At 40.8% G+C, this 23,464-nt stretch overlaps 1 protein-coding gene across 3 annotated transcripts in view; it reads right to left on the bottom strand.

Annotated features, from left to right (window-relative positions):
• Positions 1 to 6,603: 6,603 nt before the first annotated feature.
• Positions 6,604 to 23,464, bottom strand: part of LOC112393816 (probable E3 ubiquitin-protein ligase HERC3) — a 129,235-nt gene continuing 112,374 nt past the window's right edge. For all 3 annotated transcript variants that reach the window (XM_024736209.1, XM_024736207.1, XM_024736208.1), the window contains 3 exons: positions 10,916 to 11,099; positions 10,355 to 10,457; positions 6,604 to 8,334 (listed from right to left, as the gene is read on the bottom strand). In XM_024736209.1, the coding sequence (XP_024591977.1) occupies positions 8,126 to 8,334; positions 10,355 to 10,457; positions 10,916 to 11,099 (496 nt within the window). In that variant the 3' untranslated portion in view covers positions 6,604 to 8,125. The remainder of the gene's footprint in view (positions 8,335 to 10,354; positions 10,458 to 10,915; positions 11,100 to 23,464) is intronic.

Genomic DNA, 23,464 nt, shown 5'->3' on the forward strand with positions numbered 1-23,464 from the left:
TGCTCCACGGCTCGTGGGATCTTCCCAGACCGGGGACTGAACCCGTGTCCCCTGCACTGGCAGGTGGATTCTCAACCACTGCACCACCAGGGAAGCCCTTCTCTTTTTTTTTTCTTAATCTAGCTAAAAGTTTGTCAATTTTATCTTTCAAAAACCAGCTCTTAATTTCATTGATCTTTTCTGTAATTTTTTGGTCTCTATTTCATTTATTTATATTATCCCCTTCCTTCTGCTAACTTTGGGCTTAGTTTCTTCTTTTTCTACTTCCTTAAGGGGTAAAATTAGGTTGTTTGAGATCTTTCTTTTTTCTTAATGTAGACATTTCTATAAACTTCTCTTAAAACTGCTCTTGATGCATCCCACAGGTTTTGGTATGAAGTGTTTTAATTTTTGTTTGATTCAAGGTGTTTCTTTATTTTCCTTTTGATTTCCTCTGTGACCCATTTTTCAGGAGTGTGTTGATTTCCACATGTATGTGAGATTTTCAGCTTTCTTCTTGTTATTGATTTCTAGTTTCATACCACTGCGGTTGGAAAAGATACTTGGCATGATTTCAATCTTAAATTTGCTAAGACTTGTTTTGTGACCTATGGTATGAATTTCAAGGTGTTTTTTTATTTTCCTTTTGATTTCCTCTGTGACCCATCGTTCAGGAGTGTTGATTTCCACATGTATGTGAGATTTTCAGCTTTCTTCGTTATTGATTTCTAGTTTCATACCACTGCGGTTGGAAAAGATACTTGGCATGATTTCAATCTTAAATTTGCTAAGACTTGTTTTGTGACCTATGGTATGACCTATTGTGGAGAATGTTCCATGTGCATTTGAGAAGAATGTGTGTTTTGTTTCTGTTGGATGGAATGTTCTGTATATATCTGTTTAACTGATTTGGTCTAAAGTATGGTTCAAGTCCAATGTTTATTGATTTTCTGTCTGGATGATCTATCCTTTGTTAAAAGTGGGATACTGAAGTCCTTAACTATTATTGTATTGTCAACTACGTCTCCTTTCAGATCTGTTAGTATTTTGTTAATATATTTAGCTCCAATGTTAGGTGATTATATATTTACAACTGTTAAATCTTCTTGATAAATTGACCTCTTTGTCATTATATGATCTTCTTTGTCTTGTTACCATTTTTGGCTTAAAGTCTAGTTTGTCGGATGTAAGTATAGCTATCCCTGCTCTCTTGTGGTTTTCACTTGCATGAATATCTTCTCCCACACCTTCATTTTGAGCTTGTCTGTGTCCTTAAAGCTGAAGTGAGTCTCTTGGAGGCAGCATATAGTTGAGTTTTATTTTTTTATCCATCCAGCCACTCTGTCTTTTGAGAATTCAATATATTTATATTTAAAGAAATTATTAATAGGTGAAGGCCTACTAATGCCATCTTTTTGTTTTCTGCCTGTTTTTTAGTCCCTTCGTTCCTTTATTCCTCTTTCTGCCTACCTCTGTGAGATGAATTTCCACAGTGATTATGCTTTGGTTTCCTCTTTATCTTTTATGAATCTACTGTAGGCTTTTGCTTTGTTATTGCCGTAAGGCTTACATAAAACAACTTATAATAGTCTATTTTAGGCTGATAATTTAATGTTGATTGCATACAAAACCTCTACCCTTTTACTTTCCCTCTTTTACGTTTCTGATGTCACAATTTATATTATGTATTAACAAATTATTGTAGCTATAGTTTTCTAATACTTTTGTCCTTTAACCTTTATACTGGAGTTAAGTAATTAACACACTACCATATTACAGTATTAGAGTATTCTGAATCTGACTACATACTTATCTTAACCAGTATGTTGTATATTTTTATGTGTTCATGTTACTAACTGGTATCCTTTCATTTCAGCTTGAAGAATTCCTTTCAGCTTTTTTAATAAGTAAGGTCTAGTGGTGGTGAACTCCCTCAATTTTTTTTTGTTAGGGAGAGTCTTTATCTCACCTTCATATCTGAAGGACAACTTTGCTGGGTAAAGTATTCTCGGTTGGCAGGTTTTTTTTTTCTTTCAGTACTTGAATATATTATCCCATTCTCTCCTGGCCTGCAAGGTCACTACTGGGAAATCTGCTGATTTCCTATGGGGGTTCCCCTGTACGAGATTTTTTCTTCTCTTGCTGCTCTAAAAATTCTCTGGTTTTGATTTTAGACCTTTTTTTAATGTATCTTGGAGATCATTTTAGATTGAAAATAAACCTATTAGTTTCATGAACTTGGAAGTCCAAATTTCTCCCAGGTTTGAGAAATTCTCAGCCATTCTTTCTTTAAATAAGCTTTCTACCTCTTTCTCCACCTCTTCTCCTTAATTCCAATGATATGTACAGTGTTTCTTTTAATGGTGTCCCCTGAGTCTTATAGGTGTTCTTCAGTCCTTTTCATTCTTTTTTTCTTTTTGCTCCTCTGATTGGCTACTTTCAATTGGTCTGTCTCACTGATTCTCTCTTCTTCTTGTTCAGGTCTGATGTTGAAGGTCTCTCTTGAATTCTTCAATTATTGTATTCTTCAGCTCCAAAATTTTTGTTCAGATCTTCTGTCTCTTTGATGTACATCTTATTTGTTCTTGTACTATTTTCCAGGTATCATTAAAGTGTTTTTCTGTTCTCTTGTAGCTATCTTTAGACAATTATTTTAAATTGTTTGTCAGGCAATCTCCTGGATCTCCATTTCTTCAGGGCCAGTTCCTGGAAGTTTACTGTATGCCTTTGGTGGACACCTATTTCCCTGATTCTTCGGGATCCCTATAGCCTTTCACAGGTGTCTGTGCATTTGAAGCAGCAGTCACCTCTTCCAGACTTTATGGACTGACTTTGGTAAGTGAAGACTTTCACACCCGCAGGGGTTGGTGGAGCACACTACAACATGCTGTGACCCCAGGTCTAGCGGTGCAGGGCACCAAGTGTGGGGTTGTGTGGCAGCAGTGGGTTGGGGGCAGGGGCGTGATCCCTCTGTGGCTCAGGTTGCTGGGGTCCGTAGCATCAGCAACTGAATGGTCCTTGATGAATGCTGCAGGGAGTCCACAAAGGCTGCAGTGGTGCTTGGGGTCCTCAGCAGCACCCCCGGTCCAAGGACCAGGACAGGCGGTGTGGTGGACGGGGCCAACGGTGTGTACACACTCCACTGCCGGGATCAGCTACAGATGCTTATGTAGTGGCAGGGGCCGGCTGCAGACACACACCTAGTGGTGGGTGCCAGGGCCGGCAGCAAGGGCCAGGGCCAACTGTGGGCACGCTGGCAGCTGCCAGGGTCCCTGGCTGTCTGCACGTTCTCCTGTGGCTGCACAGTCTCCCCCTGGGTGTGCACACCACAGTGGAGGCCAGTGTCAGGCTGGCAGTGTGTAAGTGCACAGCTGGAGGGGCTAGCCCCAAGTGCACACGTGGCTATGGGGCTTGTAGGCTGGTGTCTTGTACTCACGCAGAGGCCTGGGCTGGCTGCTCGTGTGGTACCTGAGCTCTAGCAGGGGCCAGAGTGGGGCAGGCTGGGAAGAAAATAAATAGGTAGGGACTGAGGTGGCTGATGTCAGTGAATGCAAATACCTGTGGGGTCCATGGTGGTTGTGCTGTCTCCTGGTTTCTTCAGTGGTGAAAGCTGCTGGATTTGTCTGTGGAGCAGGTGTCTCAGAACCACAGCTGCTCCTGCTATGTGCCTGCTTCAGGGAGCCCCTGCTTCTTCTTCCTTGTCCCCCCATTTCTATGTCTCAGCTTTGCCAATCTGAGTGAGTGGGGTGAAACTGAAGGGGGACCTTCATGAGGTGCCCCGAAAGGCAGGGGAAGCTGGTCACTCACCCCACTTGCCCTTTCCTAGTGAAGGGTCCCCTTTCTAGCTGGACACTCCCTCTTGGCGCTGAGCACTGCTGGCTCTGGGGATGGGACGGTGCAGGCAGAATGAAGCTATCTTCCCCTTTTTGTATGGTTATTCTCAGGTTTTATGTCCAGCTGCGTTACTGAAGTTTCTTAAGTGGACTCCAGAGCTCTCCCAGAGCTGGTTTTGTTCACGGATAGACGGCTAAGTGTTGATCTTTGGGGAAGAATGGAGGCTGGGTATCCTGCACTGCCATTTTGGTGGCATCACCTCCAGTCCTGCAACTCAGGAACAGCCAGATGGAAGGGATACATAGGGCAAGGTATGTGGGAATGGGCACGGGGCTTCGATGCCCTCTCCAGGCACACCGCTCACCTGGCACACCTCCACATGTTCACCAACTTGGAATCTACTCTTTGACCATCAGTTCCAAACTATGGTCTGGGAGAAGTTAACAGGTACTAGGCTGACAACTAAATGCCCACAGACACTAGCTCCAACGAGATCCACAGCAGGTGACAGAGAAGCCACACATCTGATCAGTATTTTGGTCTCATGATCGTAGAACTGCCTTGCTGGACTGCACAGTGGTACGAAAACAAATCTTATTGCACTATGAGCACTTGCCGACGGGCAGCAGGGAAGTCACCTGCCACATCACAACGTGTCTTTTTATTTGGGCTCTAGGCAAACCTCATCTCTAGCTATCCAACCCTGGTCAAATTTGCTGCCCACCCTAGCAGCTGGGCGTAATATAGAGGAATGGTCAAGCTCACGTCCTACCACTGTGACAGTGAACAAGTTATTTTCTCTAAACATTCATTTCTTCATGTGAAAAACTGGGATAAGAATGAAAAGTATAGTTACTGAGAGCTTGTTATGTGCTAGGCACTGTTCTATGTGCTTTCCATTAATTCATTTACTTCTCATTACAACTCCATGAGGGAGGCATTATTTTTATTCCCATTTTAAATAGGAAGAAAATGAGCTACAGGGAGGTTAACATTCCCATTTTAAATAGGGAGCTACGGAGAGGTTAGCTGTGTGGCCCAAGGCCACACAGCTAGTAAATGGTCGAGCCAGGAGGGCAGTGGTAGCAATGAAACTGAATAGCGCGTAGATAATGCTTGGCGCAGGGTCTGGCCTACCGTCAATACCTGGTAGTCGTCACCACACTCGAAACCTTGATGCCTATTTCTGTGGGTTAATCTTAGACAAAGCTTGCTTTTCTTACCCCTGCGGCAGAAAGGCCCAGACATGTCTCTCTAGTTCAACGTCAGCTATGACCGAGTTCCTCCTGACACTTCAGTACGTAAGTTATCAACTCTGTTACTGTGATTCCTGCAAGTCTGGTCTCAAAGGGTTGGGGCAAGTCTTTTTCTGTAAAGGGCCAGATGTTAACATGGTTTGTTAGGCTTTATAGACCAGACCCTTTTAAAAATGTAAAACCCATTTTAGCTCACAGGCTGTAGCTGCCAACCCTGGCTCTCCAGGATTATTAATAGAGAACCTTTCTGGTCATCAAGAAGCTTTCACGCAGAGCGGGAGCCATCACAATTGGCTAAATCCCCTGGTTACATTTTCATTAAATCCCACCCACCACAAGTTGCCTTATTTTAATGAGATTTTTTCATTAAATAGGTACATTTCTGAAAACTGAAGAAACTTCCAAATGTCTGTCTGCAGGTGAGGGAAGGTAGGTAGGTAGGCGGGTAGGTAAATCTAGAAATGCCTACCTAAAGAGTCTTCTAAAGCAATAGTGATAAAGGAAAAAAAGAGGAGAATATGCCCCAAAAAATAGTTTTTAGAAAAGCAGCACAGAATTTCATTCATGCAAGAAACATTTAGAAGAATTTATTGAGCATCTCTATGTACAGTAATTTTAGAGCTCAGTGACCTTAGAAATTATCTGGTCCAATCTCCTTATTCCATGGATGAGGATTCTGAAGGACCTCCCCCTCCTCAAATGTAAACTAACTTGGCTATTTTCATTCAAAATTAAAGGTAACAGGCTTTTTTTGTCCTGCAAACTGAGCACTTCTGTATGCTCTTAAGTGTTTGTTGAATGGAACTTATTAATGGAAAGCTACTGTTCTCTTTACCACTTTTAAACCATCTACTAAGTCTGGTAAAAACAGTACATGGTAATTTTTAAAACTTATTGAAAATATTTTTTGCTTCATGTAAGTGAGCTAACTAGCACCAGCCGTTAGATTACTAAGTCTTAGATCCACCTTTAGTTCCTCCTCCTCCCTGAAGGCTCCCATCGCCTCCCCCCCGTCCCTCCTGCGCACAGCTCTTCTCTTTCCGCTGCTGTGCTTCCCACTCCATCCCAACACAAGTACCCTTATCCGCATTTCCTTAAAACCAGGCTCAACTCATATCACTGCCTCCTTCCCCCACCCCAAGGCTCTGAACATTTTGAAGGTCCAAGGCTTAGCCTGGTTCCTCAGCCCCAAACTTACTGTCTTTCTCCCCAGTCGTATTTACCATTATTCTGTTTCCCCTGATGCTCCCCTTCGAATTGTTCCTGGCCCTTCCTTAAATACTTCCCCATGTTCAAGCCCTTGCTAAGGCCTTCCCCTCCGTGAGAAATGCCTTTTCACCCATCAGAAGCTTCAGAAATCCCAGCCCTCCTTCATGCCATATGCTCCCCCCCTACCCTGTTTTCCTCTTCATTTTCCCAGCAGTTGGTTCTACTCTCTTGGGGCAGGAAGCAAGTTTGACCTTCTCTTAGATTACTCGGGTAGATGACTTAATTCTTCTACTGAAAGCAAGCTACCCATTCTGCAAGTACAAGAAGAAATAGTTCTGGTTACATTAAAACAGCAAATTTATTGCATAATGCTGAACTATAGGCACACACATAGAAAATAAACATTTCATATAACTATCTTTTTTAATCTTGTATTATAAAGACTGAAAAACTACCAATAAGTTTTAAAAACAAAAAGCAAAAAATCTACAATCCTTCAGTGAGATTTGACGCTGTCTCACGGTTCATAAATACTTCATTTTATATAAATAAGTCTTTTCTCTAGTGACTAGGAATTTAAAATTAGGCTGACATGGATTCTTTGCTCATGTAGAATTTTCTTACCCCATGATGAAGAAGGTTGAGTGTGTCATGATTTCTGAAATACATATATTTGCTTCAAGCACAATCCCTCCTGAAATCCCACTGTAAACGCACATTCCAAATGCAATAAACGAAAGTTCCATAATAAAGAATGTCCTTAAGTCTTAGCAGTTAGGGAAGAGGGGAAAAAAAAATCTGAGTAGAAATTTTGCAATTTAAATAGAAAAGGAAAATAGACTGCATGCATCCACCAGGAGGAGAGGAGAGGAAGGGACATTAAGTCAGGTAACAGAGAATGGGGTGAAGTGAAGAGAAAAGTAGGAGGGTGGGAGGAGAGATGAAGTGGGAGAGACAGAAAGTGATAGGGAAAAGGCTAAGAAATTTATTCTACTTTTCTGGGAGAAAACACTCCTTAGAAGATTAATGCAACCTGCTCCAAAAGCAAAATGATGCAAGAGGGTGAGGGCCTGTTACCTCATCTTGTTGTCAAAAGGGCTTGGCGGGGCCACCAGACAGAGGTCGGCTCAGCTGCGAAGCTACGCGGCTCTGCACCCCTTTGAGGAGGGCCGGGAATAGCCAGAGCCATGGGGAGATGGCCAGTCCCTCAAGAACTGTGTTTTTAGGCAAAAGGCAGGTTTATGAAAGGCTCCCATAAATTCGCAAGAGTTCCGCCAAAGTCATGGACCCGGATTCAGCTCGTTGGGCTTGGGAATTTCTGAAGTAATCCTCTCCTTCTTAGTCCTTAGGGTTGGACGGCAACAAGCCAGGAGCATTTCCAAGGCTGCAGAGAAAGGAGATGTTCTGCACGTGCAGGTGAGAAAGGACAGGTCAGTCAAATCATTCTTGCAGAGGAATGAGAAGTTAGGAAGACAAGGAAGCGTCATGAGGAAAGGTCAGGGCTGAGAGAGACATCTGGGGAATGCGAGTTTAAAAATCCACTGCCCTTTTATCCAGCAGAGTACAGCATAGTCACAAGTGCAAGGAACGATGGGGAACTGCGTTTAGAAACAAAATCGCTTCTCAGACAAGGGCCAGTTTTTCACCCCATCCCTAACCCCTGATTTTTCAAAAAGGTCACTGCTTACCACCCCAGAAATGCATCAATCGGGTTCAGGATTCAAAAGTTCCAACCCACTTATACAATAAAAAAAGAACAACCCACAACTCACTCCCCATGATTTTCTGTATGGGCCTCAATGTGGACGTGGAGGAAGGAAGGGGAGTCGGGGTCAAGCTGGGGGGCCTCAGGCCAAGCTGAACCCCTCGTAGTTGTCAAGGGCCTGGGTCAGCCGTGCACACAGGACCTCTTTGCTGCTGTACTGGGGGAGGTCAAGAAGGTTGTAGCAAGTGTGGGCCACGGGCAAGTACTCCTCCCCGCTGGCTGTGGACTGGATGACAATCTGCAGGCTGGCCATGCCGTAGATGGGGATGCGATCGCTGCCTGTCAGGAACACTGCGGAGAAAGAGAATGGGAAACACCAGCTAGGTAAATGGGGAGCGGCTCTCCGCGGCCCAGGGAGGAACAGAAGGGAAGGGGTGACACCCTGTGGCTCATGTGAGAAGTACAACCACTTTTTTGTGCCAATATGTGTTGTATTAATATTAATAAATGCTCACTTATAAAGCAAGAGATTGCCTTTCAAGCCCTGTGTTTTGGTTTTAGATGGATAAAAAGTCTATACTTTTCATTGGCTAATTTCAGACCCTAATTATACACTGACACAAAGCATCCATCCAATGGAAAGATGCTCAAAAATGCCCCCGAATAAAAAATGGCCTCAGTGAAACGTATGGCCTCATAAATGTTACGACCTTTCACAAAATCAAAGAGGAAGGGAAATGCTGACCTAGGAAAAGGGCTGACCTCAGAAACCCACAGACCATGGGGCCTCAGGGTCTCCCCTCTCCCCTCAAGTATCTGTGCTTATTATACCCCCTTGGCTGGTGAATTTCCATTTGGGATCTGTTTGCTTGCCTTTCCCTGTCTCTCCATTTCTCTTAAACCAGAAGATCTGACACTGACACTATATGAGACAGTTCCCTCTGGCGACACACTTGTGACTTGGAGGGAAAAAAAAAGACCAACCCAGCTGTCTTTTCCCGTTTTCCAGCACTAGATAACCTTCTTTGTTGAACTGCTGGAAAATTAACTATCGATACAATGAAATCATTAGTTAAGGAGCAAGTTCAGATAACCTGTCACTACCTGAGGCTGTGATACATAAACGTTCTTGCCAAATCTGTAACGTTAATAAAAGTTTATGAAAGTCCAATGGTCTCTGAACAGACAAACATCTTCTAAGGAAATCCCCGGACCAAGGGCAAGTGCCTCTTGATCGTCACAGTTCCACAAGATCCACTGGCAAATCTTATCCTGCCATTTTTGACTCATATGCTGCTATTTCTCAAGGGCCCATGTAACTGGGCAGAGGGGGAAGCAGGGCTCTTTTTAGGAATTCTTTTGTAAGATCTCCGCTTCCTCTCATCCTTACTCCATGGGAGCAGTAGAATCTGGGGGTAAATCTTGCATTAATACTAATATATGCTCATTCTTATAAAGCAAAAGAGACTGCCTTTCAAACTCTGTTTTTCTCATTTTATATTGATAAAAATGTTATGCTATTCAATGGCTAATTTATGACTCTGATTATACAATGACACAAGGATTTCTACTATTTTTAAAAGGGTAATTTGCTCATGTAAACTAGGCTTCATTTTCCTTTGCAAATGTACTACCATTCTCAAACGTCATCCAGCCAGTCACAAGGGACCATTTACTATACGATTCCATTTATATGAAACATCCAGAACGGGCGAAACCATAGAGACACACATAGACACAAAAGTTGCCAATATCTGGAAAAGTTGAAAAAGTAAATACCCTTTTACAGCAGACTGGTAAGCGGTGGGAGACTGGGAGGAAATGGGGAAAGACTGCTAATGGGTATAGTGTTTCTTCTGGGGGTGATGAACGTGTTCTAAAATTAATCGATAGTTTCACAACTCTGAATATACTAAAAACCACGAAACTGTACACCTTGAATGGCTGAATTGCAACAGTATGCGTGTGTGAATTAAATCTCAATAAAGCTATTATAAATCACATCTCCCCAGTTACATCTGCAGTAGACACTAATATTTTCAAAAGGCTAGAAAGGGAGGTTAATCCAAACAATTCGATTTCATCAATGTAATAAAGGAGTCGCCTTCATATAAAATAACTAGTATTTTTCGAGCAATTAAAAATCAGTGAAATGCTTTTCTTCCTTTCATGCAACCCACCCCGTTACACAACAAATAAGGATTAACCATGGTCTCTGTTGCGCCTCAGATATCACTAAGACAAAAAATGTAAATATATTTCCTTACTTGTCCTTTACCATTTAAAAGAGCTGAACTTCACCATGGAGTATACCATCCTATACCAAATGCAAAACTGAAATGTGGACAGATACCACACTGATGTTACTTACAGAGAAACTTCTTCTTCTTTTCCAATGGGAACTCATGAAATGTTTCCCAAAATAGTTTCACAGTGGGATGTGTGGCTGAGTAATCTCCCTTGTAGATGGCAGTCTGCCCAAAAAAGACAGAAAGAAAAAAATCATCTTCCAGAAGAATATTACAAGTGGACATCTGTATACCATTTGCACTGGAGAGTAAGAAATAACCAGAGATGCAGGAGGCCTCCAAATCCTACATGACCACAGAATACTTAAGAAAGAGACCGGGGGTGGGGGGCGGCGGGGGGCTTCCCTGGTGCAGTGGTTGAGAGTCCACCTGCCGCTGCAGGGGACACGGGTTCGTGCCCCGGTCCGGGAAGATCCCACATGCCGCGGAGCGGCTGGGCCCGTGAGCCATGGCCGCTGAGCCTGCGCGTCCAGAGCCTGTGCTCCGCAACGAGAGAGGCCACGGCAGTGAGAGGCCCGTGTAACGCAAAAAGAAAAAAAAAAAGAAAGAGACCGGGTTCTGGGCGCTGTGCCCAGGCCTGTGCTGCTCCCTCAGAGGGGACAGACCGCACCTTTTAGGCTTACCTCCTCCAGTGCCTCCCAGTTGTAGTTGCTGTTCCCCACCATCATGGCCCTCAGTTCCGAAGGCTGGAAGAGCTCAAGCACTTTGCCACCACACACCTTTAGGAAGCCGCTGGAGAAAGCTGTGTACCATTCATGAACTGAGATTTGGAAGACATAATTCACATAAGCATCCACAAATTCCTGCCTGCCAGGAGACCAAAGAAATAGAATACGTTTAGCCCAAAGTCTTGTAGAATTTACCAAGTTCCCCTTCTAACTGAGGCTGAGAGAGATGAAAAATCTCATCAAGTGCTCTCACCAGGAGGCATCCTACAGCATCTTGTAAATTACCACCCAGCCCTAGGATTCCACCAAGGGGGTCTCCGGTGATCTGGGGGCAGGGAAGGCAAGAAGGAAGGGGAGGGGGCCGGGTGGGTGGAACCATACTACTGACTTTATTTTACCTGAGGTGTTCCAGTTTTCATCTTGTTTATGGTCCTACATAATTTAGTTAAGAAAAAAAACAAGACTTTTTCTGCTTAAAAGAAAAAGTCTAAGATAATGGTTCTAGACTACTTCCTTTCTCTTCAAAAATGAATAAAGCTAAACCCATCTGACATTTGTATCCTCCCCTACTTTAAAAGGTAATTTCCTAACACCTTACTATAATAAATCCCTTAATGACCTCTGGAAAGAACTGTCTTAATACAACGGCTCCATCTCACCAAGGATCAGTCAAATTGCTAATTACGACAATGGCTTCTGCAAGCCTGACTCAAAGCAAGCGGGCTTCCTGGGCCGCTTATTGTAGATAAGGAGTTGGTTTTCTGGGCAGGTTTCTGCAGGTTCCAGGTCAGAGTTCTGGTTTGTTTTGGCCGTTTGTGATCTTTTACCCATGTTTTTAAAAACTGAAGTGCAGTTAATTTTGAATGTTGTGTTCCAGGTGTCCAGCAAAGTGATTCAGTTATACATATACGATATACATATGATATATATATGTATTCCTTTTCAGATTCTTTTCCAATTATAGGTTATTGCAAGATATATCAGTAGAATATAGTTCCCTGTGCTGTACAGTAGGTCCTTGTTGGTTATCTATTTTATATATAGTGGTGTGTTTATGTTAATCCCAAACTCCTAATTTATCTCTCCCCCCACCATCCCCTTTGGTAACCATAAGTTTGTTTTCTATGCCTGTGAGTCTATTTCTGTTTTATAAATAAGTTCATGTATGTCATTTTTTTGGTTAGATTCCACATACAAGTGATATCATATGATATTTGTCTTCCTCTGTCAGAGTTCCCTTTTTATATATGGTCTGGCCATTGTCTGTATGTATATTCCGTCTCTGACTAGTGGGAACGTAATCTGTGCACTGAGGCATAAACAACCGGGAGAAAAAGTTGCCGATATCTGGAAAAGTTGAAAAAGTAAATACCCTTTTACCCAGCTACTCTACTACCAGCTAGGGCCCCAGAGAGACTCCTCACATGAGTGCACAAGAAGACAAGTACAGGGGTGTTTGTTGCAGCATTCTCTTGTAATACAGAAAACTGGGAGAAACAAAACTAAACATCCATTAATATGAGAACGGACAAAGACAGTAAAGTCATATGATGGAAACCATAAAGCACGGCACTTTATGGAATTTTTGTCCAAAGGAATAGAAGAATCTCAAGAACAATGCAGAGTAAAGAGCAAGTTTTTGAATATTAAGTACAATATAATAGCACTTATGTAAGCTGTTTCTTTAACACTTCAAACATTATTATCTATAAGAGACAGCGGCTCCGCCACTTACGGCTTGTGACCCTTGGGCAAGTTATTTAATCTCTCTGTGCCTCACCCTCTTCATCTGTAAAATGGGGAGAATAAGAGTACATAACTTATGGGACTATTATTAAAATTAAATGAGTTAATACATGTAAAGTTCTTAGAACAGAGGCTGCCTTGTAAATGTGATTATTTCATTGTTTATGGCTATGAGGTTTTGTGTATGAGTATGAAATTATGTATAGGACATGTATATAAAATGTGTGTATTTAATAAAAGCATTATGTAAAAAGATCTTTGTCTTAATACACATATTATAAAAATATAAAAACATGAAAGGATATGCATAAAATTCATAAGAGTTTTGTCCATGTAGGAAAAGAGGGTGAGAGGACAGAAATAGGATTAAGGGGACGTACAGAAAGAATTTCAATGGCTTCAGTAATTCTTTTTTTAAAAAACCTGAAGCAAGTACTATCTGTGTAAACTTTGATCATAGATACACAGAAGTTTGTCATATTAGTTTAGTGCTTTTGTGTATTTACTTTTTTTTTCTAAAAATTAAAAAAATCCGACACTTTGAAGACAGATGCCTTCCACATATCCTCTGTAACATACTACACTTCACGAAACTACAATGTGAACATTTTGGGTTTCCTCCAGGCAGATCTGGTCACCAATAATTAACCAATCTACACCGATAACTAACTGCAGTATAAGCCCTGACAGTTTGGGGTTTCTTGTCCTTTTTTGGTAATGCAAGCGCTCCGGCTGTGCAATCATCCGCTTCGAAGAAGATGGCTAATGGAGAAGAATAAACACATTCCCAGCCACACAGCCAGGCCGCCTCTCCCCGCTGAAGCTCCTTTCAAAGATCTTGGTCGATTTTGATAACTGACCATTCGGGCCACTTGTTTTTTTTCTCTTCCCACGCATTAAATTCCTGCTCTTATGTTTTAAATTTACAAAGAGTGAGCCCATGAAACCCTGGGGCCCCACTGTCAAACCCCCAAAACAGCAGAACCCCAGACCCTCACTCCCACTCTCTTGCTTTCTCTCCACCACCCTTGACCCCACCTTACTGTGTGGCCCCGGGTGTGCCATGTAATTTACAGGTCTTGTAAGTAACATACCTTTATTTTTTTTCCAAAGTGTCCTGCTGGTTATTTCTGAAGGGTGTCTTGCAATCATATCAGAACCACAAGGACTGGTCCAATCACAACACTGGTTATTGATAGGCTGACACCAGCAGAAAACAATAACCAACAGGCCATGTAATATGGTGGATAGTGGGATAGACAGGGGTTCAAGTCCAGGGTCTGCCACGTCCTGTATCTAAGCCTCTCTTTTCTCATCTTTAAAGTGGGGTAACTGTTCAGTTTTAAAAATAAAAGCCACCAATGTAAAAAGATTATTGTACATCTTAACTGTAGATGCCGGAAGCTCTCACAGTGCAGACAATATACTGCTTTCCTGAAACCCATTAGACAGAGCCTGCAAAACAAAGAACGTTGCCTGCCATCCAGTTCTATAAGGACCAAGTCATAAGCCACTGCAGTCACTGACCTACGGTACACACTGAAAGGAATTCAGAATGAAAAACAGGATGAAACATTCTGTGTTTTTTGGTACCTAGACAGTTAAGATGCATATCAGGAAGAATTTCAATGACACCAGATTCTTGCATCCTCCCATACATAAATAAGCACTAAAATCATTAACTTGAGATACCTGAGGGTTTTTTTGTGATTAGCAGTAATCTTACCAAGGTGTATGTCTGACTATATGTATTTCCCAGCCCAAACAATTCACGTATGCTGGCTCTTTCCCTACCTCTTCGGAGCAGTTCCTCGGAGCTATCTGAGAGGCTACAGTCTTCAGTAAGGCCCCTTCAGAAACCCCAAAATCACTGCTCCCGTGTTGTGCACTTTTATTTCAGTCAAGAGTTTTCTGGCAACCATGAACAGACCCAGAGCAGACTTTTCTCCTTCACCTGAACTCTCCGAGGACCTGGACCTTGGTACCAGCAAGGGCCCTTGTGCCTCCCTGGAGAGTCCAGATGAATCTGGCTGAGTCTCTCCTGGTCTCGGATCTCCTGTCTTGGTTGACAATCCTGAGTTTTCTTCAGTAGTGGGTACGACTTTTCCTTTGTAAGATTCTGAGAAAGTGCCCAGTTGAGAGAGGATGGGAAGATTTTGTTCACTTGAAAGACACTGGGAAGGTTCAGACTGGGTGATTAGGTAGGAGGCTGACCTGATGTGTTTCCTCAAATCATCTACCTTAACAGGATTTGTCAGAATAAAAGTGAAGATACTGCAGGAGAGCTTTCAGCTCCGAAGAGAAGACACACAGCTCCTCCAGGCCGATTACAGCTTTCTGGGGCGACTGAGGCATTTATGGGAGTGGAAGTCCCCACACTGTGCAGCAGGGCCCTAGGGAACGCCACTCCTTAAAGACTCATTCAGCCAGGGGCGCACACGTAAGAATGGGCCATTCAGTGCTCAGGGCCCCCAGAGCATTTTTAGGCTGCCAGTAAGAGAAACCCAGACACGTAAAAGAGCTAAAACGACTCTAGGGCGACACCTAGAAGAATTAATAAGCTCACAAACCGCACATCGGCCCACCACAGTTTTCAGTAGTGATTTTATTCTGACAAACCAATTTTAAAATGAGAAATAGAGTCTCTCGAACGGAAGAAAAAGGGGTGTCAGATAACCCCTGACCAACACCCAGACAGGTTTACATATTATACAGAACTTACACTTGCAAGTACTTACTTACTTAAGAATTAAGGAAATCCTCCCTGAAATGGCCAAGATGGGGCTCTTTTTTTGGCATTCCCAAACTGGTTTTTGCATAAGCAGTTAGAGAAAGGCAGCTTGATAAAACATCTTGCAAAATTCTGACCCTTGGGACCTTGCATTTCTCTCCCTGCATCTTTGAGATATAAATGTCTTACCAGAGCTTTCAAGAACTCTTATCTTACTCTTATCTAGACCATCTTTAATTCCTGGGACTGAGGAAAAAAAGGGAAAAAGAGGCCTTTTAAACCCAAGCGAGTAAACTTAACTTATTCCAACTGTTATTTATAAACTAGTAAGTTTTATATTGTAATACCCGATTCACGACTAAGTTTTACAATGAAGCTATGAGATCTCTGATTACATCTGTCTACATGCCTGTGTGTATGTTATAGATATATGTCTTTACTTCTGAATAGTACTGCCAAAATTAATTTGTAAGTGAGCGCTACTTAATTGGCTTAAAGGAAATTAAGCACTTATATACAGTCTCAGAAATATAAAAGAAACTAACCCAAATGAATTTCAGGTTCACATGATCTGGGAAATATTCAGTATTAAATTAATATTTGCTATTAAACTTAGTTTAAGTTTGCTGGTTTAATTAATACAGACTCTTCAGAGTCATCGACATTCAGCATAATACTCTTACTGTACCTAAGTTTATTAAAAGTCAACTAAGATCTTATTTCTATTACAAAATTTGTCAGCAAGAAAAATAACTTGGTATGATGAAATTTTTATAAGTAAATTAAGTGTAAATGAGATAAGAGTTTTTAGGTGAACCCTTTAGGGATAATTATGTTTTATGGTATGTCTACTTAAAAAGTTTCTCCAAATATATGGTTACTTGAAACTTTAGAGTTTTGCTAAATTAGGTTAAATGATGGAAGTTTACTGAATATCTAGATCATTCCAAAATAAAATAATATACTGAAACATTAATTACTAAACATAGACATCCTTTTACAGAGAAAAGAAGATATTCAGGACTATTAATACATACGTTTGGTGCCACACAGAGAAATTTTCTATAAGAAAGCACGTTTTTTAGAAATTATAAACAGTATTCATAAGTTTGTCAATCTACAGGATGCTACCATAAAGGAAAGTTTAAAATTGTTTACTTCTTAGTTTTCACTAGAAAGTAAGGTTTTTTAAGAGTTGAGAATTCTAGTTAATATGTGTCATTAAAACTACTAAAATTAATCAGGGAAACATCTTTGTATGCAAGGAAAAAACAAGGTATAAGGAATGAAAATGCATTTTGTTAAGGGAAAAGAAAGTAATTTTGTCCTCAAGAGAGGTTAAAAAGAGGGAAAGAGAAAAAGGAGCATGGAGGTTCCTTAAAAAAACTAAAAATAGAGTTACCATATGATCCAGCAACCCCACTCCTGGGCATATATCTGGAGAAAACCATAATTCAAAAAGATACATGCACCCCAATGTTCACTGCAGCACTATTTACAACAGCCAGCGGCAACCTAAATGTCCAACGACAGAGGAATGGATAAAGAAGATGGGGTACATATATGCAACGGAATATTACTCAGCCATAAAAAAGAACAAAATAATGCCATTTGCAGCCACATGGATGGACCTAGAGATTGTCATACTGAGTGAAGTAAGTCAGACACAGAAAGAAAACTGTCGTATGATATCGCTTATAAGTGGAATCTTAAAAAATGGTACAAATGAAGTTATTTACAAACCAGAAATTGAGTCACAGATGTAGAAAACAAACTTACAGTGACCAGGGGTGGAAGGGGGAAGGGATAAATTGGGAGACTGGGATTGACATAAACATACTACTGTATATATCGATAAAATAGATAAATAAGGACCTACTGTATAGCACAGGGAACTCTACTCAATACTCTGTAATGGCCTATATGGGAAAAGAATCTAAAAAGGAGTGGATATATGTATAACCGATTCCCTTTGCTGTACAGCAAAAACTAACACAACACTGTAAATCAACTATACTCCAATAAAAATTTTTAAAGGAGAGAGAACAAGGAAAAGCATAGGGGAAAAAATCTAAAGGTAAAAAAGGAAGTTATATCAATAGAATGATGTGGAAAAGAAATGCTGAGAAAAGAGTTTTGTGCATGGTCTAGACTGGCTAAGATTAGAATAAACTTAAATGAGTAAATGAATTACAATGTTAATGGTAAGATGGTGAAAAACTAGAATTTGGCTCTCTGTTAAGGAGACAAAGTTTTCTTGGAATATTTATATGATTTTGATAACCAATTGTGAAGTTTTTTTTTTTTTTTACTTTTTAAGTACTCTATTGTAACTTTCTGTATTTGCCTTTGAAATCTTTTATTGTCACTTTGTTTAAGTGAATAAGTATTGTTTCACAGTGACCTATAATCCTATTTGACCAAGTGTTTTAAAACCTTTTGATATCTTTGACAAACTTTCCTAAATCAAAATTCTAAATAAAGTCCTTTTGACCTCTAGCTAACTTTGGGATGTTTCAGAGGGCCCCTGAAAAAGCTCGAAGAGAGATATTAAACTAACAGACATGGTATGTCAAATTACATGGGAAGCATTGTCAAATGAGAAATAATAAACCTTCTTAGGTTATATTGTATGGGTAAATTTTAACAGTGACCTATAATCCTATTTGACCAAGTGTTTTAAAAACTCTTGGTAACTTTCACAAACTTCCTCAAATTCTAAATGAAGTTCTTTTGACCTCTAACTATCTTTGGGATGCTTCAGAGGGCCCCTGAAACATCTCAAAGAGAAATATTAAACTAATTAGGCTTATTTGATATGTTAAATTACATGGCTAGCATTATCAAATAAGTAGTGATAAACCTTCTTAGGTTATACTGTATGGGTAAATGTTATTAATATAAATGTTCTAAAAATTATATGAAATTTCTAAAATTTACATATGTCCTGGTATAATGTCATAATTCTAGTTATTTTAATATTATATTAAATATTTTAATATGGTGGACTTTATAATTTCATTAAATATTTTAATCTTGTATTTAATATTTAATATTGTAATAGTATATGAAAATAACCAAATTTCTTTGACAAATGCATTGTAATCAGGTGTTTAACTGTGCCTTTTTAAGTCTTTTGTCATTTACATACAGTTACTGTTTTACTCATGCTTTTACAAAAATGCTTCATCTCCAAGAAGATTCATAGAAAGGACTTTTTGACAAGCACAGGTTTCTGGTAACTTTCAGATCATACTGCTTAACTGGGTAAGAAATTAAAGAATTCTAATGGAAAACCTGATGGCTTCACAAAACTTTTAACAGAAGATCAAGAATTAATAACATGGGACTGAACTGATGAAGATGATTATAATTTTTATGACTGAAAAATTCCTGATTATTTTTAATGTTTTATTTTTCCAGATTTGAGAAAACGTTTGCTTTTTCCTCTTAAGCTAACTATAATTTATAGCAACTTGGTAAATTATACCTTTGTAAGCAGAACTGAAACAGTTATCTTTTCTCTCTGATTCCTCCAGAATTTGGAAACTCTTAGTATTCTTATTCTCATGGCAATATTACTATTTGCATAAATTCAGTAAGAATCTGTTCTCCTCATAACAGGAGACAGAATAGGAGATAACTGGAAACACTGGCTACATTAATGACTTTGGATGGAATGTCATATTCGAGACTATGCAAAAATCAGACATGACCAGACAGCTTTAAAGAACTGAGGTGGACTTTATGGAACCATAAAGCCTCTTGGAAAAACAACCTAGAACTTTGCTTACAGGATTCCCGGAAGCCTTATCAGGTGAATAAGGGAGGCCACTTCCTGGCAGGTGCATGGATCTCAAGGTATTCTGTAGACCTTGAGAGGAACCCACCCAAATCTGTAGGTATTGCAGGCAGAATCTGATGCCAAGTCCTTGGCATGACTTTTCTGGCCTTGAGAGACCTTTGAAAAGTTCAGTCTGAGATCCCTCATGAAAAGTTCCAGCAAAACCAATTTCAGAGAGCCTTATGTGATCTTAATTTGGCTATGTGTGGCAGAAATGAGGGTGATTTTAGAGAGAAAAAACTTGTTTCAGTAGGTATTAATTTCTAGTGTTGTTAAACTGTCTTTGTGATTTGTATTTACTGCCTGAGACTCAACTTCCTAGACTCCTTGTTACTATGTTGCATTATTGTAAGATTTAATTGAACTATTACAAAGGACATTCTAAATTTGTTTCTGAAGCTTATCACAGTAATCTATCTTTGAATAAAAACAGATGCCCCCTGACCTGCAACCAACAGATAATATACTGGAAAGACATCATTTAAAGGACTCTCTCCAACCTAGATGAAAGGACCCTTATCAGGTACTCATAACTAGCTCATGCATGGTGAAACTAAAGGGGACTGATTCTTGGATTCATATTTCCCTCTGAAGAAGGGGCCCTGCACCAGACTGGTCTACAGAGAGGACTGCTGGCCTCAAAATCACCTTAAAACAATGCTCAGAGGAGAAACGACACCCACAGGACAAGAAGACAGTATCAGAAGTAGACAGCTATACTAATATGCTATACTAATATACCAGACCAGACCCGTATGATCATTTATAGTGTTTTCTTGATTTCTTGGACTTCTGCACGTGAATCAAATGTTTTCTATCATGGCACAATCTATACTAATTCCAAAAATCAATCTGATATTTGGGTTTGTGGTCACTTATCTACATCCAGTACTTCAGGTTTACCTTGGTGGATTTCTTATCTCCAAGGCTGTAACTGGATGGCCCTTAGAAAATTTATTTTAGAAGAAAGAAGTTGTAGGGCCACTATTGATATTACTACATGGGAACCCCTCACTTGGCCAATCAATCATACTTTTTCCGGCCCTGGCCATCGACATGAATTCTCTTTTCAAGTTCCTCAAGCTCCATTAGAGCAATGAGCTAAATTTCAGTCAAAGAACATAACTTCCCAATTATTAGAAGGGACCCTCCCTCAGGTACAGGATGGATTTATATGGCTAACACTGGGCTACGGTCATTTAAGTTTAAGGGCCCCCCTAGGCTGGGAACAGTTAAATCATATTAAAGATCATCAGCCAGATAACACTAGAAAATTAGGCTGACACCTTATGAAAAATGCCAACCAATCATTTCCCTTAAAGATAGCCACTGGTATGCAAGAGACTGGGGCAGGTGACCAGGATACTGGGTTGTACCTAATGGAATTCAATAGCTTTGTGGCACCAATTTCTGTCCCTGGCTTCTGCCAGAATGGACAGGCAGATGTATCCTAGGACTCCCTTGGGCTCAAGGCCATAAGTGTTCCAATTTAGATATGACTCCAGCAAATCTACAATGTATACAAGGCTGACAGATCAAGAGATCTGTATTTCATTGGCATGGCCATTTAACAGCTATTTCTGTGGCTTCAGTAGGACTGGAAGATGTAATCACCCACATCAAAGCCTTGACAAAATTCACCCAATAGGCCTTCAACGACAGTAATCAGGCTATGAGCCTACAGAATTCTGAGATCTCTGTGATGAGAAAAAGCAGTATTACAAAACACATGGCCCTTGATATCTTTACCACAACTCAAAGAGGCAGGCACCTGTGCCACTATTCAAACTGAATGCTGCGTCTTCATGCCAGATGAGTTCTCTGAAGTTACACATTAATGACTCACACGAAGAATCTGATTTCTGCCTTAGTGATCCACTTCCTTGTCTTGGTGATCTTTTGGTTCTGGTTTGGTTCCGGAAGCTCATGCTCAAATCTCTACTTATGATCTTATTAATGTTACTAGCTATATTACTTACACCCTGTATAAGATTGTGGTTTCTTGCATTACCCAATGTGTAACAAGGTCTTGGGCAAAACTAATGACGGCTCAACATCTTGAGGCAATTCATCACATATATAGCCCTATACAAATTTAACTGTAATGGTGCATATCTAGATATGGGAAAAGGAACAAGGGAAAATATTTCCTATATCTTAATAGAGTGGTAAGACAAATGATCCAGAGAATTTTTAAGTTATTAACAGGGCCTAATCCAGAAGTAGCACATTGTGTGGCCTGTCAATGACATCCTTGCCTGACCTAGGAATGAGCCTTCTTAGTGCTGTGGGACAAATTGGTCACGAAATGCCTCCCAAAACTTGGTTAAACTTACGATCAAAAGGGAGGGAGTTGTAAAACAAAGAATGTTGCCTGCCATCCAGTTCTACAAGGATCAGGTCGTCTGCCACTGCAGTCACTGACCTACGGTAAACACTGAAAGGAATTCAGGACAAAAAACAAAATGAAGCATCTGTGTTTTGACTATATGGGCCCCTAGATAGTTAAGATACATATCTAAGGAAGAATTTCAATGACCCCAGATTCTTGCACCTTCCCATACAGCAATGAGCAATTCTTTGTGTAATTAGCAGGAATCTTTCACCAAGATGTACGCTTGACTACATGTATCTCCCAGCCAAAAAATTCATATATCCTGGCTCCTCCCCTACTTCTTTACAGCAATTTCTCAGAGTTCTCTGAGAAACTGTCTCCAGGGCTAGCAGCATCAGTTAGGTCCCTGAATAAAACTGAAAGTCACAGCTCTCACGTAGTGCATTTTTTAATTCTCTCAGCAGTCAATAACATTTTTCTGGTACAACTGCCTAAGAAAAGCACCACCAGCGTGAAGTTTTTTACTATAGCCTGTGATGGTTAATCTTGTGTGTCAATCTGGCTAGGCTATGGTGCCCAGCTGTTTGGTCAAACCTCACTCGAGATGTTGCCGGGAAGGAGTTTTTTTAGACGTGATTAACTTTTAAATCAGTAGACACTGAGTAAAGCAGGTTAGTCTTCCTAATGTGGGTGGCCTCACCCAGTCAGCTGAAAGCTTTGAAAGACTAAGGTCCTCCAAAGAAGGAATTTGGCCTCCGGACTGCCTTCGGACTCAAGATGGCAACATCAACTCCTGCCAGAATTTTCAGCCTGCCATCCTGCTCTGAAGACTTCTGACTGGCCAGCCCCACAGCTGCACACACAGACTCCCTAAAACCAATCTTCCTCGTGCGTGCGTGTGTGTGTTATTGGTTCTGTTTGTCTGGAGACCCCTAAGACACATTTAGGTACTAGGAAGGGGGGTACTACAGTAGCAAATACCTAAAAATGTAAAAGTGACTTTGGAATTGGGTAATAGGTAGAGGCTGGAAGCGCCCTGAGGCAGTGATAGAAAAAGCTTAAATTGCCTTGAAGAGACTGTTGATAGAAATATGGACATTAAAGGAGATTCCAAAGAGGGCTCAGAAAGAAAAGAGAGATGTAGAGAAAGCTTCTACTATCTTAGAAAATACATATATTAAGTCATAAACAGAATAATGCTAGGAATATGGATATTAAAGCACTATGGTGAAGTCCCAGATGGAGATGAAGAACACATTATTTTTTGAAAATTTGAAAATGGCGATCTTGTTATAACGTGGCAGAGAACTTGGCCAAGTTTTGTTCTAGTATTTTATAGAAAGCAGAACTTCTAAGTAATAAACCTAGTTATTTAGTAGAGGAGATTTCTGAGCCAAGTATTTAAGGTGTGGTCTGGTTTCTTCTTACAGTAAGATGCAAGAAGAAAGAGATAAATTGAAGAGGGAATTGTTAAGCAAAAAAGAACTAGAGAGGAGACCTTCAAGATGGCGGAGGAGTAAGACGCGGAGATCACCTTCCTCCCCACAGATACACCAGAAAGACATCTACACGTGGAACAACTCCTACAGAACACCTACTGAAGGCTGGCAGAAGACCTCAGACCTCCCAAACGACAAAACTCCCCCATGTACCTGGGTAGAGCAAAAGAAAAAAGAAACAACAGAGACAAAATAATAGGAATGGGACCTGCATCTCCGGGAGGGCGCTGTGAAGGAGGAAAGGTTTCCACACACTAGGAAGCCCCTTCGCAGGCGGAGACTGCGGGTGGCGGAGGGGGGAGCTTCAGAGCCGGGGGGGAGCTTCAGAGCCGCGGAGGAGAGCGCAGCA

Source organism: Neophocaena asiaeorientalis, unplaced genomic scaffold (assembly GCF_003031525.2).
Source record: "Neophocaena asiaeorientalis asiaeorientalis breed wild unplaced genomic scaffold, Neophocaena_asiaeorientalis_V1.1 scaffold7, whole genome shotgun sequence".
Taxonomy (NCBI): domain Eukaryota; kingdom Metazoa; phylum Chordata; class Mammalia; order Artiodactyla; family Phocoenidae; genus Neophocaena; species Neophocaena asiaeorientalis.